This window comes from Bombina bombina, chromosome 7 (genome assembly GCF_027579735.1).
Source record: "Bombina bombina isolate aBomBom1 chromosome 7, aBomBom1.pri, whole genome shotgun sequence".
Taxonomy (NCBI): Eukaryota; Metazoa; Chordata; class Amphibia; order Anura; family Bombinatoridae; genus Bombina; species Bombina bombina.
Genome location: NC_069505.1, coordinates 362,705,584 through 362,718,898, shown reverse-complemented (window position 1 = coordinate 362,718,898; position 13,315 = coordinate 362,705,584). Strand labels below are relative to the sequence as shown.

Genomic DNA, 13,315 nt, shown 5'->3' with positions numbered 1-13,315 from the left:
GGCCGGTTTGTAAGCTTACATTCCTGCTTTTTCAAATAAAGATATCAAGAGAACAAAGAAAATTTGATAATAGGAGTAATTTAGAAAGTTGCTTAAAATTACTGCTCTATCTGAATCATTTAAAGAAAAAATTTGGGTTCAGCGTCCCTTTTAAAGGAGAGTTTGGTGGTGCGGCAGTTCCACTGAGTAAATGAAATCTGTATTCATGAAACATTGAGGAGCACTATGATTGAATAGGCAGCTTAACCTCAGGGACCTGTGTAACTTGCATGGCTGCGTATTTGTGCAGAAGGAGACATCTATGTATGGTCTTATGGAGTTAGAACAAAATGAATGTGACCTTTCAAGTTGAAATAACGAAGCATTAGGGCTTTTTGTCCGACGCATTATCAGTGGAACAGAATAAATGGTAGAAGGCTGCTATTATGTGAAAACTAGAACTTGGGAAAATGCCTTTACATATTTTCGGTTGTTAACAGCTTCAGAAATCTAATGTTATTTAGCTGTTTCCTGGGTTTAGCTGCCATCATATGCACATATACAATAAGCTTAAATAAAGATACAATTTATAGAAGGGTAAATCCCAAACCGGTGTCCTGTCAGAGTTTGCTACCCGTCGAAATTTGCTACATTCTCAGAATTACATAATCGCACTCCACGTATGTTAAAAAGAAATGTGTGGAATGCGATAATGTCATGAGCAGCATGCGCACTGAGTCGTATCAAATCTCGACAAGGAAATTGATCTTGTCCTTTCATGCGGCCACCCACATGCTCTGTTCAGTTTGAGAGCAAATTTCAGCATAACCATGCCTCCATTCTGGGTACTAGAGAGGGGTACAGTGTGCCCGGGGGCAGCTGTGTGGGGACTGTGATGTTGCCTCTAACAGGCCGTTTAATGGTTACAATACAGCTTTGCCGGTGGACGGCTGAGGGACAGGTTTAACCAGCCTATGTACAAGCACTAGATTAATTTTCTTGTCGAGATTTGCTACCCTCTCAGTGTGCATGCTGCCTATTACACAATCGCATTCATATTGTTTTTTAATATATGTGGAGTGCGATTACGTAATTCTGAGCATGCACATGTCGTGGTAGAAAATCAACAATGCAAATGGTGTGATGTGTGATCGTCACTAGGTGCTAGACTAGTATCCCCTGGTATAGTTGTTGTGCAGTGTGGCACGGAGCAGAGCTGATAGCCATTTATAGTCAAAAAAATGACATGCTTGATTGACCCTGCACTACTGTGTGTTTAACCCCCGTAAAGACGTTAAACAAGCTGTACAAATACTGCTCAGGACTCGCAGAGCACTGCTGGTCCCGAGCGGAGAATGCTGCTGATCCAATCAGCAGTGCTAGCACGACTCAGCTGTGGAACTAGGGCTGCTGATTGGATCAGCAGCCTTTTCTGTTTGGGACCAGCAGTGCTCTGCGAGTCCCGAGCAGTATTTCTATGGTGTGCTTAACCCCTTTGTGGTCGTTAAACACACAGTAATGTAGGGTCAATAGTCTTAGAATTGCATGCTGTAATGAATTAGAGCATGTCGTTTTTCTGTGTAAAATATCTGTTTAATGATGTTAGTAATTTGTAAGGTGGTGATGCAAATTAGTTGAACCAAAAGTATTTTTACATATTCTAAATAACTTTGATTTATGAATTACATTTCTTTTAGAGATCTATAACTCGCGTTTTCTTTTTGTTATTTTACCTACTGTATTTATTTAGCATGTTCTTTAAATACTTATGCACAATATCATATTTTAGTACAATGCTCCCTTTAATGAATCCATTTCATTTCCTTGCTGTCAAGCTTTGAAACATATATATGCTTAGACTTTACAGGGATTGGCTATGAGGGTGCCCCCTGCTGAATACTTTTAGGTAGTTTGACCCCAACAAAAATGCTTCATGCAACTGACTGAGGTATCATGTCAGGGGATTTGCCATTAAAGGGACATAAAACCCAATTTTTTTCCTTTCATGATTTAGATAAAACGTACAATTTTAAAGGGACATGAAACCCAAAATTTTTCTTTCATGATTTAGAAAGAGCATACAATTATAAACAACTTTCTAATTTACTTCTATTATCTATTTTGCTTCATTCTCTTGATATTCTTTGCTGAAAAGCATATCTAGATATGCTTAGTAGCTGCTGATTGGTAGCTGCACATAGATGCCTCCTGTGATTGGTTCACCTTGTGCATTGCTATTTCTTCATTAAAGTATATCTAAAGAATGACGCAAATTAGGTAATACAAGTAAATTGGAATATTGTTTAAAGTTGTATTCTCTATCTTAATCATGAAAGAAAATGTTTGGGTATAGTGTCCCTTTAAATAACTTTTTAATTTACTTCTATTATCATATTGTCTTTGTTTTCTCGTTATCCTTATTTGAAAAGCAGAAATGCAAGCTCAACAGTGTGCTTGTGTCTTCAGCACTATATAGCAGCAGTTTTGCAACAATGTTATACATTAGCAGGAGCACTAGATGGCAGCACTATTTCCTGTCATGTAGTGCTTCATGCATGTGCACGCTACCTACCTAGGTATCTCTTCAACAAAGAATAACATGAGAATGAAAACAATTTGATAATAGAAGTAAATTGGAAACTTTTTAAAAATTGTATTTTCTATCGGAATAATGAAAGAATTTTTTTGGGGTTAATGTCCCTTTAAGCATTCACCCTAGCACTTTGCAATATATATAAATAAATTTGCTTTCCAATTTAAAGGGACATTCCATTCTAAACTGGAATGCACATGAGTACATTCCACTTTTAAATAAAATCATTATTGCAATATACACTCATTAATAAAAATGCTTGTAATAAGTTATTGCTGTTTCAAAAATGTATTTCAGTATGCTTGGTGAACCAGTATTTTAAATACAGCACTTGCTCAGAGAGCCTAAAGTGCTTGTATCAGCTGGTAATTACTCAATTTGTTAATTGCTGACAAGATTACAAGCCCCACTGGAGATTGGAGCAGCTGCTGTATTTAAAATGCTGGTGCACTGAGACTATCTAGCTATGCTTCACATGCACGTGCAGAGAAAAATGTTAACACTAAAATAGAGATAACTTTTACAAGAACCATTTTTGCTAATATATGTATATTGTAAATATGTTTCTGTCCAAAGATGTAGTTAATCTATGTGCAATTCAGTTTTGACTGGAATATCCCTTTAAGACAGGGACTCTGCCAAATCCCCTGGTATCAGAATGTGAAAAAGGCAATGTCCACAGCACTGACATATTATCTCTTTATTATCACAGACAACAAGCGACATTTCGGGTCTTTAACCCTTATTCATGCCTGTTTTTCATGATATCTTAACTAGAGCACAGGTATGATAATAATCAGCTGATCAGTAACCACGGTTATTACTAACCTCCTCTCACTCATCAGCTGATTATGTCACCTGTGAAATATATTATTAAGGCATAAGATATCGTTAAAATCTGACTTATTAGGGGCACTTGATGAGTTGAGAAACACTGGTGTAATTGACATGTTTTAATATAACTAAAGAGCTGAAGTTCTTTCAGACAGGTCTCATTAACAAGTAATTATTCTTTGATTGTTACAATAATGACTAATTGCTATGTCTCATTGACTATAGTTTTTTCTTCTTGTATTTCTTCCAGCCAGCGATATTGCATCTGTAACCCAGGTGTCGTCAGACAGTTTCGGAATCCTGATACCATTTTTATTTTAGCTTTTGCGATCATACTACTTAACACAGATATGTACAGTCCAAATGTGAAACCGGAACGCAAGATGAAATTAGAAGATTTTGTTAAAAATTTAAGAGGTAAGAGGTTCCTTAAAAAGTATGAATAAACCAAACACGTCTAGTCACACACTTAAAGGGATAGTAAACACTAAATAAATGCTAGATAGAATGATGCATTCAAAGATAAGATTTGTCTGAGAATAACATGTAGATGTATTTTTTAAAGTTTCATCAGCTGTTTAAATAATGACAAAATAAGTGTAAAGTTTTAGTGTCTATAAAACAATGTTGTAACTTTAGTTACCTTCTCTGCTGTGGCCAATTAGGGAGAGTTATAAATAGGTTGCAAGGGTGTGCAGCCAATGACTGTGTGTAATGTAATACAGTGTTCTGCACATCCATTTCTAACAGGAACTGAAATGCTCACAATTTCAGAATGGAATAACAGAAAACGGAGACAAAATAAATGATGAAAGTATATTGCATAGGTTTTTTATACATACATTACTATCTCAAAGTGTTGTTGTATGTCCCTTTAAGTATATTTCTTATACTTATTCTGTAGTCCTTGGCAAGTTTTGTAGATAATTTAAAGTTCTTCATAAAATGCACAAATCTATAAAGAATTATAATAATGGAGTCCAAACAAACTCACTAAAATGTGTAAGAAATCTCCAATAAAACCAATATCTCAATCCCCATTAATTCTTATCCTGCCAACCTATTTCACCAAAATATAAAGTTGTTCCCCTAATCATAGTATATCAGCTCCATAAAACCCTTGTTGTTCTCCTAAACATAGTATATCAGCTCCATAAAACCCTTGTTGTTCTCCTAATCATAGTATATCAGCTCCATAAAACCCTTGTTGTTCTCCTAAACATAGTATATCAGCTCCATAAAACCCTTGTTGTTCTCCTAATCATAGTATATCATCTCCATAAAACCCTTGTTGTTCTCCTAAACATAGTATATCAGCTCCATAAAACCCTTGTTGTTCCCCTAAACATAGTATATCAGCTCCATAAAACCCTTGTTGTTCTCCTAAACATAGTATATCAGCTCCATAAAACCCTTGTTCTCCTAAACATAGTACTGTATATCAGCTCCATAAAACCCTTGTTGTTCTCCTAATCATAGTATATCAGCTCCATAAAACCCTTGTTGTTCTCCTAAACATAGTATATCAGCTCCATAAAACCCTTGTTGTTCTCCTAAACATAGTATATCAGCTCCATAAAACCCTTGTTGTTTCCCTAAACATAGTATATCAGCTCCATAAAACCCTTGTTGTTCTCCTAAACATAGTATATCAGCTCCATAAAACCCTTGTTGTTCTCCTAAACATAGTATATCAGCTCCATAAAACCCTTGTTGTTCTCCTAAACATAGTATATCAGCTCCATAAAACCCTTGTTGTTCTCCTAAACATAGTATATCAGCTCCATAAAACCCTTGTTGTTCTCCTAAACATAGTATATCAGCTCCATAAAACCCTTGTTGTTCTCCTAAACATAGTATATCAGCTCCGTAAAACCCTTGTTGTTCTCCTAAACATAGTATATCAGCTCCATAAAACCCTTGTTGTTCTCCTAAACATAGTATATCAGCTCCATAAAACCCTTGTTGTTCTCCTAAACATAGTACTGTATATCAGCTCCATAAAACCCTTGTTGTTCTCCTAATCATAGTATATCAGCTCCATAAAACCCTTGTTGTTCTCCTAAACATAGTATATCAGCTCCATAAAACCCTTGTTGTTCCCCTAAACATAGTATATCAGCTCCATAAAACCCTTGTTGTTCTCCTAAACATAGTATATCAGCTCCATAAAACCCTTGTTGTTCTCCTAAACATAGTATATCAGCTCCATAAAACCCTTGTTGTTCCCCTAAACATAGTATATCAGCTCCATAAAACCCTTGTTGTTCTCCTAAACATAGTATATCAGCTCCATAAAACCCTTGTTGTTCTCCTAAACATAGTATATCAGCTCCATAAAACCCTTGTTGTTCTCCTAAACATAGTATATCAGCTCCATAAAACCCTTGTTGTTCTCCTAAACATAGTATATCAGCTCCATAAAACCCTTGTTGTTCTCCTAAACATAGTATATCAGCTCCATAAAACCCTTGTTGTTCTCCTAAACATAGTATATCAGCTCCATAAAACCCTTGTTGTTCTCCTAAACATAGTATATCAGCTCCATAAAACCCTTGTTGTTCTCCTAAACATAGTATATCAGCTCCATAAAACCCTTGTTGTTCTCCTAAACATAGTATATCAGCTCCATAAAACCCTTGTTGTTCTCCTAAACATAGTATATCAGCTCCATAAAACCCTTGTTGTTCTCCTAAACATAGTATATCAGCTCCATAAAACCCTTGTTGTTCTCCTAAACATAGTATATCAGCTCCATAAAACCCTTGTTGTTCTCCTAAACATAGTATATCAGCTCCATAAAACCCTTGTTGTTCCCCTAAACATAGTATATCAGCTCCATACAACCCTTGTTGTTCTCCTAAACCTAGTATATCAGCTCGATACAACCCTTGTTGTTCTCCTAAATATAGTATATCAGCTCCATAAAACCCTTGTTGTTCTAAACATAGTATATCAGCTCCGTAAAACCCTTGTTGTTCTCCTAAACATAGTATATCAGCTCCGTAAAACCCTTGTTGTTCCCCTAAACATAGTATATCAGCTCCGTAAAACCCTTGTTGTTCTCCTAAACATAGTATATCAGCTCCATACAACCCTTGTTGTTCTCCTAAACATAGTATATCAGCTCCATACAACCCTTGTTGTTCTCCTAAACATAGTATATCAGCTCCATAAAACCCTTGTTGTTCCCCTAAACATAGTATATCAGCTCCATACAACCCTTGTTGTTCTCCTAAACCTAGTATATCAGCTCGATACAACCCTTGTTGTTCTCCTAAATATAGTATATCAGCTCCATAAAACCCTTGTTGTTCTAAACATAGTATATCAGCTCCGTAAAACCCTTGTTGTTCTCCTAAACATAGTATATCAGCTCCGTAAAACCCTTGTTGTTCTCCTAAACATAGTATATCAGCTCCATAAAACCCGTGTTGTTCTCCTAAACATAGTATATCAGCTCCATAAAACCCTTGTTGTTCTCCTAAACATAGTACTGTATATCAGCTCCATAAAACCCTTGTTGTTCTCCTAATCATAGTATATCAGCTCCATAAAACCCTTGTTGTTCTCCTAAACATAGTATATCAGCTCCATAAAACCCTTGTTGTTCCCCTAAACATAGTATATCAGCTCCATAAAACCCTTGTTGTTCTCCTAAACATAGTATATCAGCTCCATAAAACCCTTGTTGTTCTCCTAAACATAGTATATCAGCTCCATAAAACCCTTGTTGTTCTCCTAAACATAGTATATCAGCTCCATAAAACCCTTGTTGTTCTCCTAAACATAGTATATCAGCTCCATAAAACCCTTGTTGTTCTCCTAAACATAGTATATCAGCTCCATAAAACCCTTGTTGTTCTCCTAAACATAGTATATCAGCTCCATAAAACCCTTGTTGTTCTCCTAAACATAGTATATCAGCTCCATAAAACCCTTGTTGTTCTCCTAAACATAGTATATCAGCTCCATAAAACCCTTGTTGTTCTCCTAAACATAGTATATCAGCTCCATAAAACCCTTGTTGTTCTCCTAAACATAGTATATCAGCTCCATAAAACCCTTGTTGTTCTCCTAAACATAGTATATCAGCTCCATAAAACCCTTGTTGTTCTCCTAAACATAGTATATCAGCTCCATAAAACCCTTGTTGTTCTCCTAAACATAGTATATCAGCTCCATAAAACCCTTGTTGTTCTCCTAAACATAGTATATCAGCTCCATAAAACCCTTGTTGTTCTCCTAAACATAGTATATCAGCTCCATAAAACCCTTGTTGTTCTCCTAAACATAGTATATCAGCTCCATAAAACCCTTGTTGTTCCCCTAAACATAGTATATCAGCTCCATACAACCCTTGTTGTTCTCCTAAACCTAGTATATCAGCTCGATACAACCCTTGTTCTTCTCCTAAATATAGTATATCAGCTCCATAAAACCCTTGTTGTTCTAAACATAGTATATCAGCTCCGTAAAACCCTTGTTGTTCTCCTAAACATAGTATATCAGCTCCGTAAAACCCTTGTTGTTCCCCTAAACATAGTATATCAGCTCCGTAAAACCCTTGTTGTTCTCCTAAACATAGTATATCAGCTCCATACAACCCTTGTTGTTCTCCTAAACATAGTATATCAGCTCCATACAACCCTTGTTGTTCTCCTAAACATAGTATATCAGCTCCATAAAACCCTTGTTGTTCTCCTAAACATAGTATTTCAGCTCCATAAAACCCTTGTTGTTCTCCTAAACATAGTATATCAGCTCCATAAAACCCTTGAAGTTTGTACATTGGAGAGTTTTTTTCCTCACTGCATAATTGTATTCTCATTGGCCTCTCTCACTATCGTATTACATCTTATTTAAACGACCACTAGAGGCAGTAGAACTGAATAACTGATAAATACACAATACAAAGACAATGCAATATTACTTAAAATAAGCAGTAGAATATTTTCTGGCTGTATCATGATAATGGAAGTATTTTGTATATCAGCTCCATAAAACCCTTGTTGTTCTCCTAAACATAGTATATCAGCTCCGTAAAACCCTTGTTGTTCTCCTAAACATAGTATATCAGCTCCATAAAACCCTTGTTGTTCTCCTAAACATAGTATATCAGCTCCATAAAACCCTTGTTGTTCTCCTAAACATAGTACTGTATATCAGCTCCATAAAACCCTTGTTGTTCTCCTAATCATAGTATATCAGCTCCATAAAACCCTTGTTGTTCTCCTAAACATAGTATATCAGCTCCATAAAACCCTTGTTGTTCTCCTAAACATAGTATATCAGCTCCATAAAACCCTTGTTGTTCTCCTAAACATAGTATATCAGCTCCATAAAACCCTTGTTGATCTCCTAAACATAGTATATCAGCTCCATAAAACCCTTGTTGTTCCCCTAAACATAGTATATAAGCTCCATACAACCCTTGTTGTTCTCCTAAACATAGTATATCAGCTCCATACAACCCTTGTTGTTCTCCTAAACATAGTATATCAGGTCCATACAACCCTTGTTGTTCTCCTAAACATAGTATATCAGCTCCATAAAACCCTTGTTGTTCTCCTAAACATAGTATATCAGCTCCATAAAACCCTTGAAGTTTGTACATTGGAGAGTTTTTTTCCTCACTGCATAATTGTATTCTCATTGGCCTCTCTCACTATCGTATTACATCTTATTTAAACGACCACTAGAGGCAGTAGAACTGAATAACTGATAAATACACAATACAAAGACAATGCAATATTACTTAAAATAAGCAGTAGAATATTTTCTGGCTGTATCATGATAATGGAAGTATTTTGTATTTTTTTTTTAATTCTATGCTTTTATCTGAATCATAAAACGTAAATTTTGACTTTAGTTGCCATCATAAAACACAGGTTTACAAGAGGTTGTGTTTTTTTTCTTCTGAGCTGGTATTTAAAGTGAAAGTCAATCCTAGCGTTTTACAAACGCTAGGATTGACAATTGTAACAAATAACTTCATGTAGAAAGCTCCTTTATTTGTTTCAATCGATCGCCATTCTTAGCTGCTACAGCAGCCCACAGCTAAAACAATTTTTGCCAATAGCCGTGCAGTAAATCTGGCTTATCGCCCATGGGAGCCGGATTTACTGCACAGCTATTGGCTAAGAGGTGAAAACGTCACCTCTTAGCCAAAAACTTTTTTTTAGCCGTGAGCTGCTGCGATCGATTGAAACAAATAAAGGAGCTTTCTACATGAAGTATCTTATACTTCATGAATGAAAGTCCCCTTTATTTGTTCCAGTAGTAAATCCTAGCGTTTGTAAAACGCTAGGATTGACTTTCACGTTAAGATGACTGAACCATGTGACCAGGTGTACCAATCATGTGCTTAGCTTACAATTTTATGATATAATCATGCCAAGGCATATTATATAGGGAAAAGTGATTAGTCTGTGGTGGAGATATTTCATTCTCTATAATAAAGTATAGGAGACAAGACACATTCATATGGTAGTCTCTCTGTGGCAGGTTTCTCTGTAGTCAGCTGACCACTGTGCTGTGTTGGCTTCTTCTCCGAGGAGGACTTTTATTTTTGTTGCTCATCAATGAAGCTAAACATGGTCATCTCAGCAGAGAGATTTTCCCTTACGTTACAGTGTTTTGTGCATTGCAGCAAGACGTGTGTCTCATTTTCTGTTATTCCCTGGTCACTTTGCTTTCTTAGGGTTGCCATGTTTTTCTGTGGCTGCCAGTCTTTATTTGCAGAGTGCGGGCACGTATTCTATACTGGCACAGAATCAGTCTCTGTTTGCAGAGTGCGGGCACGTATTCTATACTGGCACAGAATCAGTCTCTGTTTGCAGAGTGCGGGCACGTATTCTATACTGGCACAGAATCAGTCTTTATTTGCAGAGTGCGGGCACGTATTCTATACTGGCACAGAATCAGTCTTTATTTGCAGAGTGCGGGCACGTATTCTATACTGGCACAGAATCAGTCTCTATTTACAGAGTGCGGGCACGTATTCTATACTGGCACAGAATCAGTCTCTGTTTGCAGAGTGCGGGCACGTATTCTATACTGGCACAGAATCAGTCTCTGTTTGCAGAGTGCGGGCACGTATTCTATACTGGCACAGAATCAGTCTCTGTTTGCAGAGTGCGGGCACGTATTCTATACTGGCACAGAATCAGTCTCTGTTTGCAGAGTGCGGGCACGTATTCTATACTGGCACAGAATCAGTCTCTGTTTGCAGAGTGCGGGCACGTATTCTATACTGGCACAGAATCAGTCTCTATTTGCAGAGTGTGGGCACGTATTCTATACTGGCACAGAATCAGTCTCTGTTTGCAGAGTGCGGGCACGTATTCTATACTGGCACAGAATCAGTCTCTATTTGCAGAGTGCGGGCACGTATTCTATACTGGCACAGAATCAGTCTCTGTTTGCAGAGTGCGGGCACGTATTCTATACTGGCACAGAATCAGTCTCTATTTGCAGAGTGCGGGCACGTATTCTATACTGGCACAGAATCAGTCTCTATTTACAGAGTGCGGGCACGTATTCTATACTGGCACAGAATCAGTCTCTATTTACAGAGTGCGGGCACGTATTCTATACTGGCACAGAATCAGTCTTTATTTACAGAGTGTGGGCACGTATTCTATACTAGCACAGAATCAGTCTCTATTTACAGAGTGTGGGCACGTATTCTATACTGGCACAGAATCAGTCTCTGTTTGCAGAGTGCGGGCACGTATTCTATACTGGCACAGAATCAGTCTCTGTTTGCAGAGTGCGGGCACGTATTCTATACTGGCACAGAATCAGTCTCTATTTACAGAGTGCGGGCACGTATTCTATACTGGCACAGAATCAGTCTCTATTTACAGAGTGCGGGCACGTATTCTATACTGGCACAGAATCAGTCTCTGTTTGCAGAGTGCGGGCACGTATTCTATACTGGCACAGAATCAGTCTCTGTTTGCAGAGTGCGGGCACGTATTCTATACTGGCACAGAATCAGTCTCTGTTTGCAGAGTGCGGGCACGTATTCTATACTGGCACAGAATCAGTCTCTGTTTGCAGAGTGCGGGCACGTATTCTATACTGGCACAGAATCAGTCTCTATTTACAGAGTGTGGGCACGTATTCTATACTGGCACAGAATCAGTCTCTGTTTGCAGAGTGCGGGCACGTATTCTATACTGGCACAGAATCAGTCTCTGTTTGCAGAGTGTGGGCACGTATTCTATACTGGCACAGAATCAGTCTCTGTTTGCAGAGTGTGGGCACGTATTCTATACTGGCACAGAATCAGTCTCTGTTTGCAGAGTGTGGGCACGTATTCTATACTGGCACAGAATCAGTCTCTATTTACAGAGTGCGGGCACGTATTCTATACTGGCACAGAATCAGTCTCTATTTACAGAGTGCGGGCACGTATTCTATACTGGCACAGAATCAGTCTCTATTTACAGAGTGCGGGCACGTATTCTATACTGGCACAGAATCAGTCTCTGTTTGCAGAGTGCGGGCACGTATTCTATACTGGCACAGAATCAGTCTTTATTTGCAGAGTGCGGGCACGTATTCTATACTAGCACAGAATCAGTCTCTGTTTGCAGAGTGCGGGCACGTATTCTATACTGGCACAGAATCAGTCTCTGTTTGCAGAGTGCGGGCACGTATTCTATACTGGCACAGAATCAGTCTCTGTTTGCAGAGTGCGGGCACGTATTCTATACTGGCACAGAATCAGTCTCTGTTTGCAGAGTGCGGGCACGTATTCTATACTGGCACAGAATCAGTCTCTGTTTGCAGAGTGCGGGCACGTATTCTATACTAGCACAGAATCAGTCTTTATTTGCAGAGTGCGGGCACGTATTCTATACTGGCACAGAATCAGTCTCTGCAGAGTGCGGGCACGTATTCTATACTGGCACAGAATCAGTCTCTATTTGCAGAGTGCGGGCACGTATTCTATACTGGCACAGAATCAGTCTCTGTTTGCAGAGTGCGGGCACGTATTCTATACTGGCACAGAATCAGTCTCTGTTTGCAGAGTGCGGGCACGTATTCTATACTGGCACAGAATCAGTCTCTGTTTGCAGAGTGCGGGCACGTATTCTATACTAGCACAGAATCAGTCTCTGTTTGCAGAGTGCGGGCACGTATTCTATACTGGCACAGAATCAGTCTCTGTTTGCAGAGTGCGGGCACGTATTCTATACTGGCACAGAATCAGTCTCTGTTTGCAGAGTGCGGGCACGTATTCTATACTGGCACAGAATCAGTCTCTGTTTGCAGAGTGCGGGCACGTATTCTATACTGGCACAGAATCAGTCTTTATTTGCAGAGTGCGGGCACGTATTCTATACTGGCACAGAATCAGTCTCTGTTTGCAGAGTGCGGGCACGTATTCTATACTGGCACAGAATCAGTCTTTATTTGCAGAGTGCGGGCACGTATTCTATACTGGCACAGAATCAGTCTCTGTTTGCAGAGTGCGGGCACGTATTCTATACTGGCACAGAATCAGTCTTTATTTGCAGAGTGCGGGGCACGTATTCTATACTGGCACAGAATCAGTCTCTGTTTGCAGAGTGCGGGCACGTATTCTATACTGGCACAGAATCAGTCTTTATTTGCAGAGTGCGGGCACGTATTCTATACTGGCACAGAATCAGTCTCTGTTTGCAGAGTGCGGGCACGTATTCTATACTGGCACAGAATCAGTCTCTGTTTGCAGAGTGCGGGCACGTATTCTATACTGGCACAGAATCAGTCTTTATTTGCAGAGTGCGGGCACGTATTCTATACTGGCACAGAATCAGTCTCTATTTACAGAGTGTGGGCACGTATTCTATACTGGCACAGAATCAGTCTCTGTTTGCAGAGTGCGGGCACGTATTCTATACTGGCACAGAA

At 38.8% G+C, this 13,315-nt stretch overlaps 1 protein-coding gene across 1 annotated transcript in view; it reads left to right on the top strand.

Moving 5' to 3' along the window:
* Positions 1 to 13,315, top strand: part of IQSEC1 (IQ motif and Sec7 domain ArfGEF 1) — a 518,962-nt gene that overhangs the window by 409,264 nt on the left and 96,383 nt on the right. Inside the window, 1 exon segment of the mRNA XM_053721050.1 lies at positions 3,657 to 3,823. Within this exon segment, the coding sequence (XP_053577025.1) occupies positions 3,657 to 3,823 (167 nt within the window).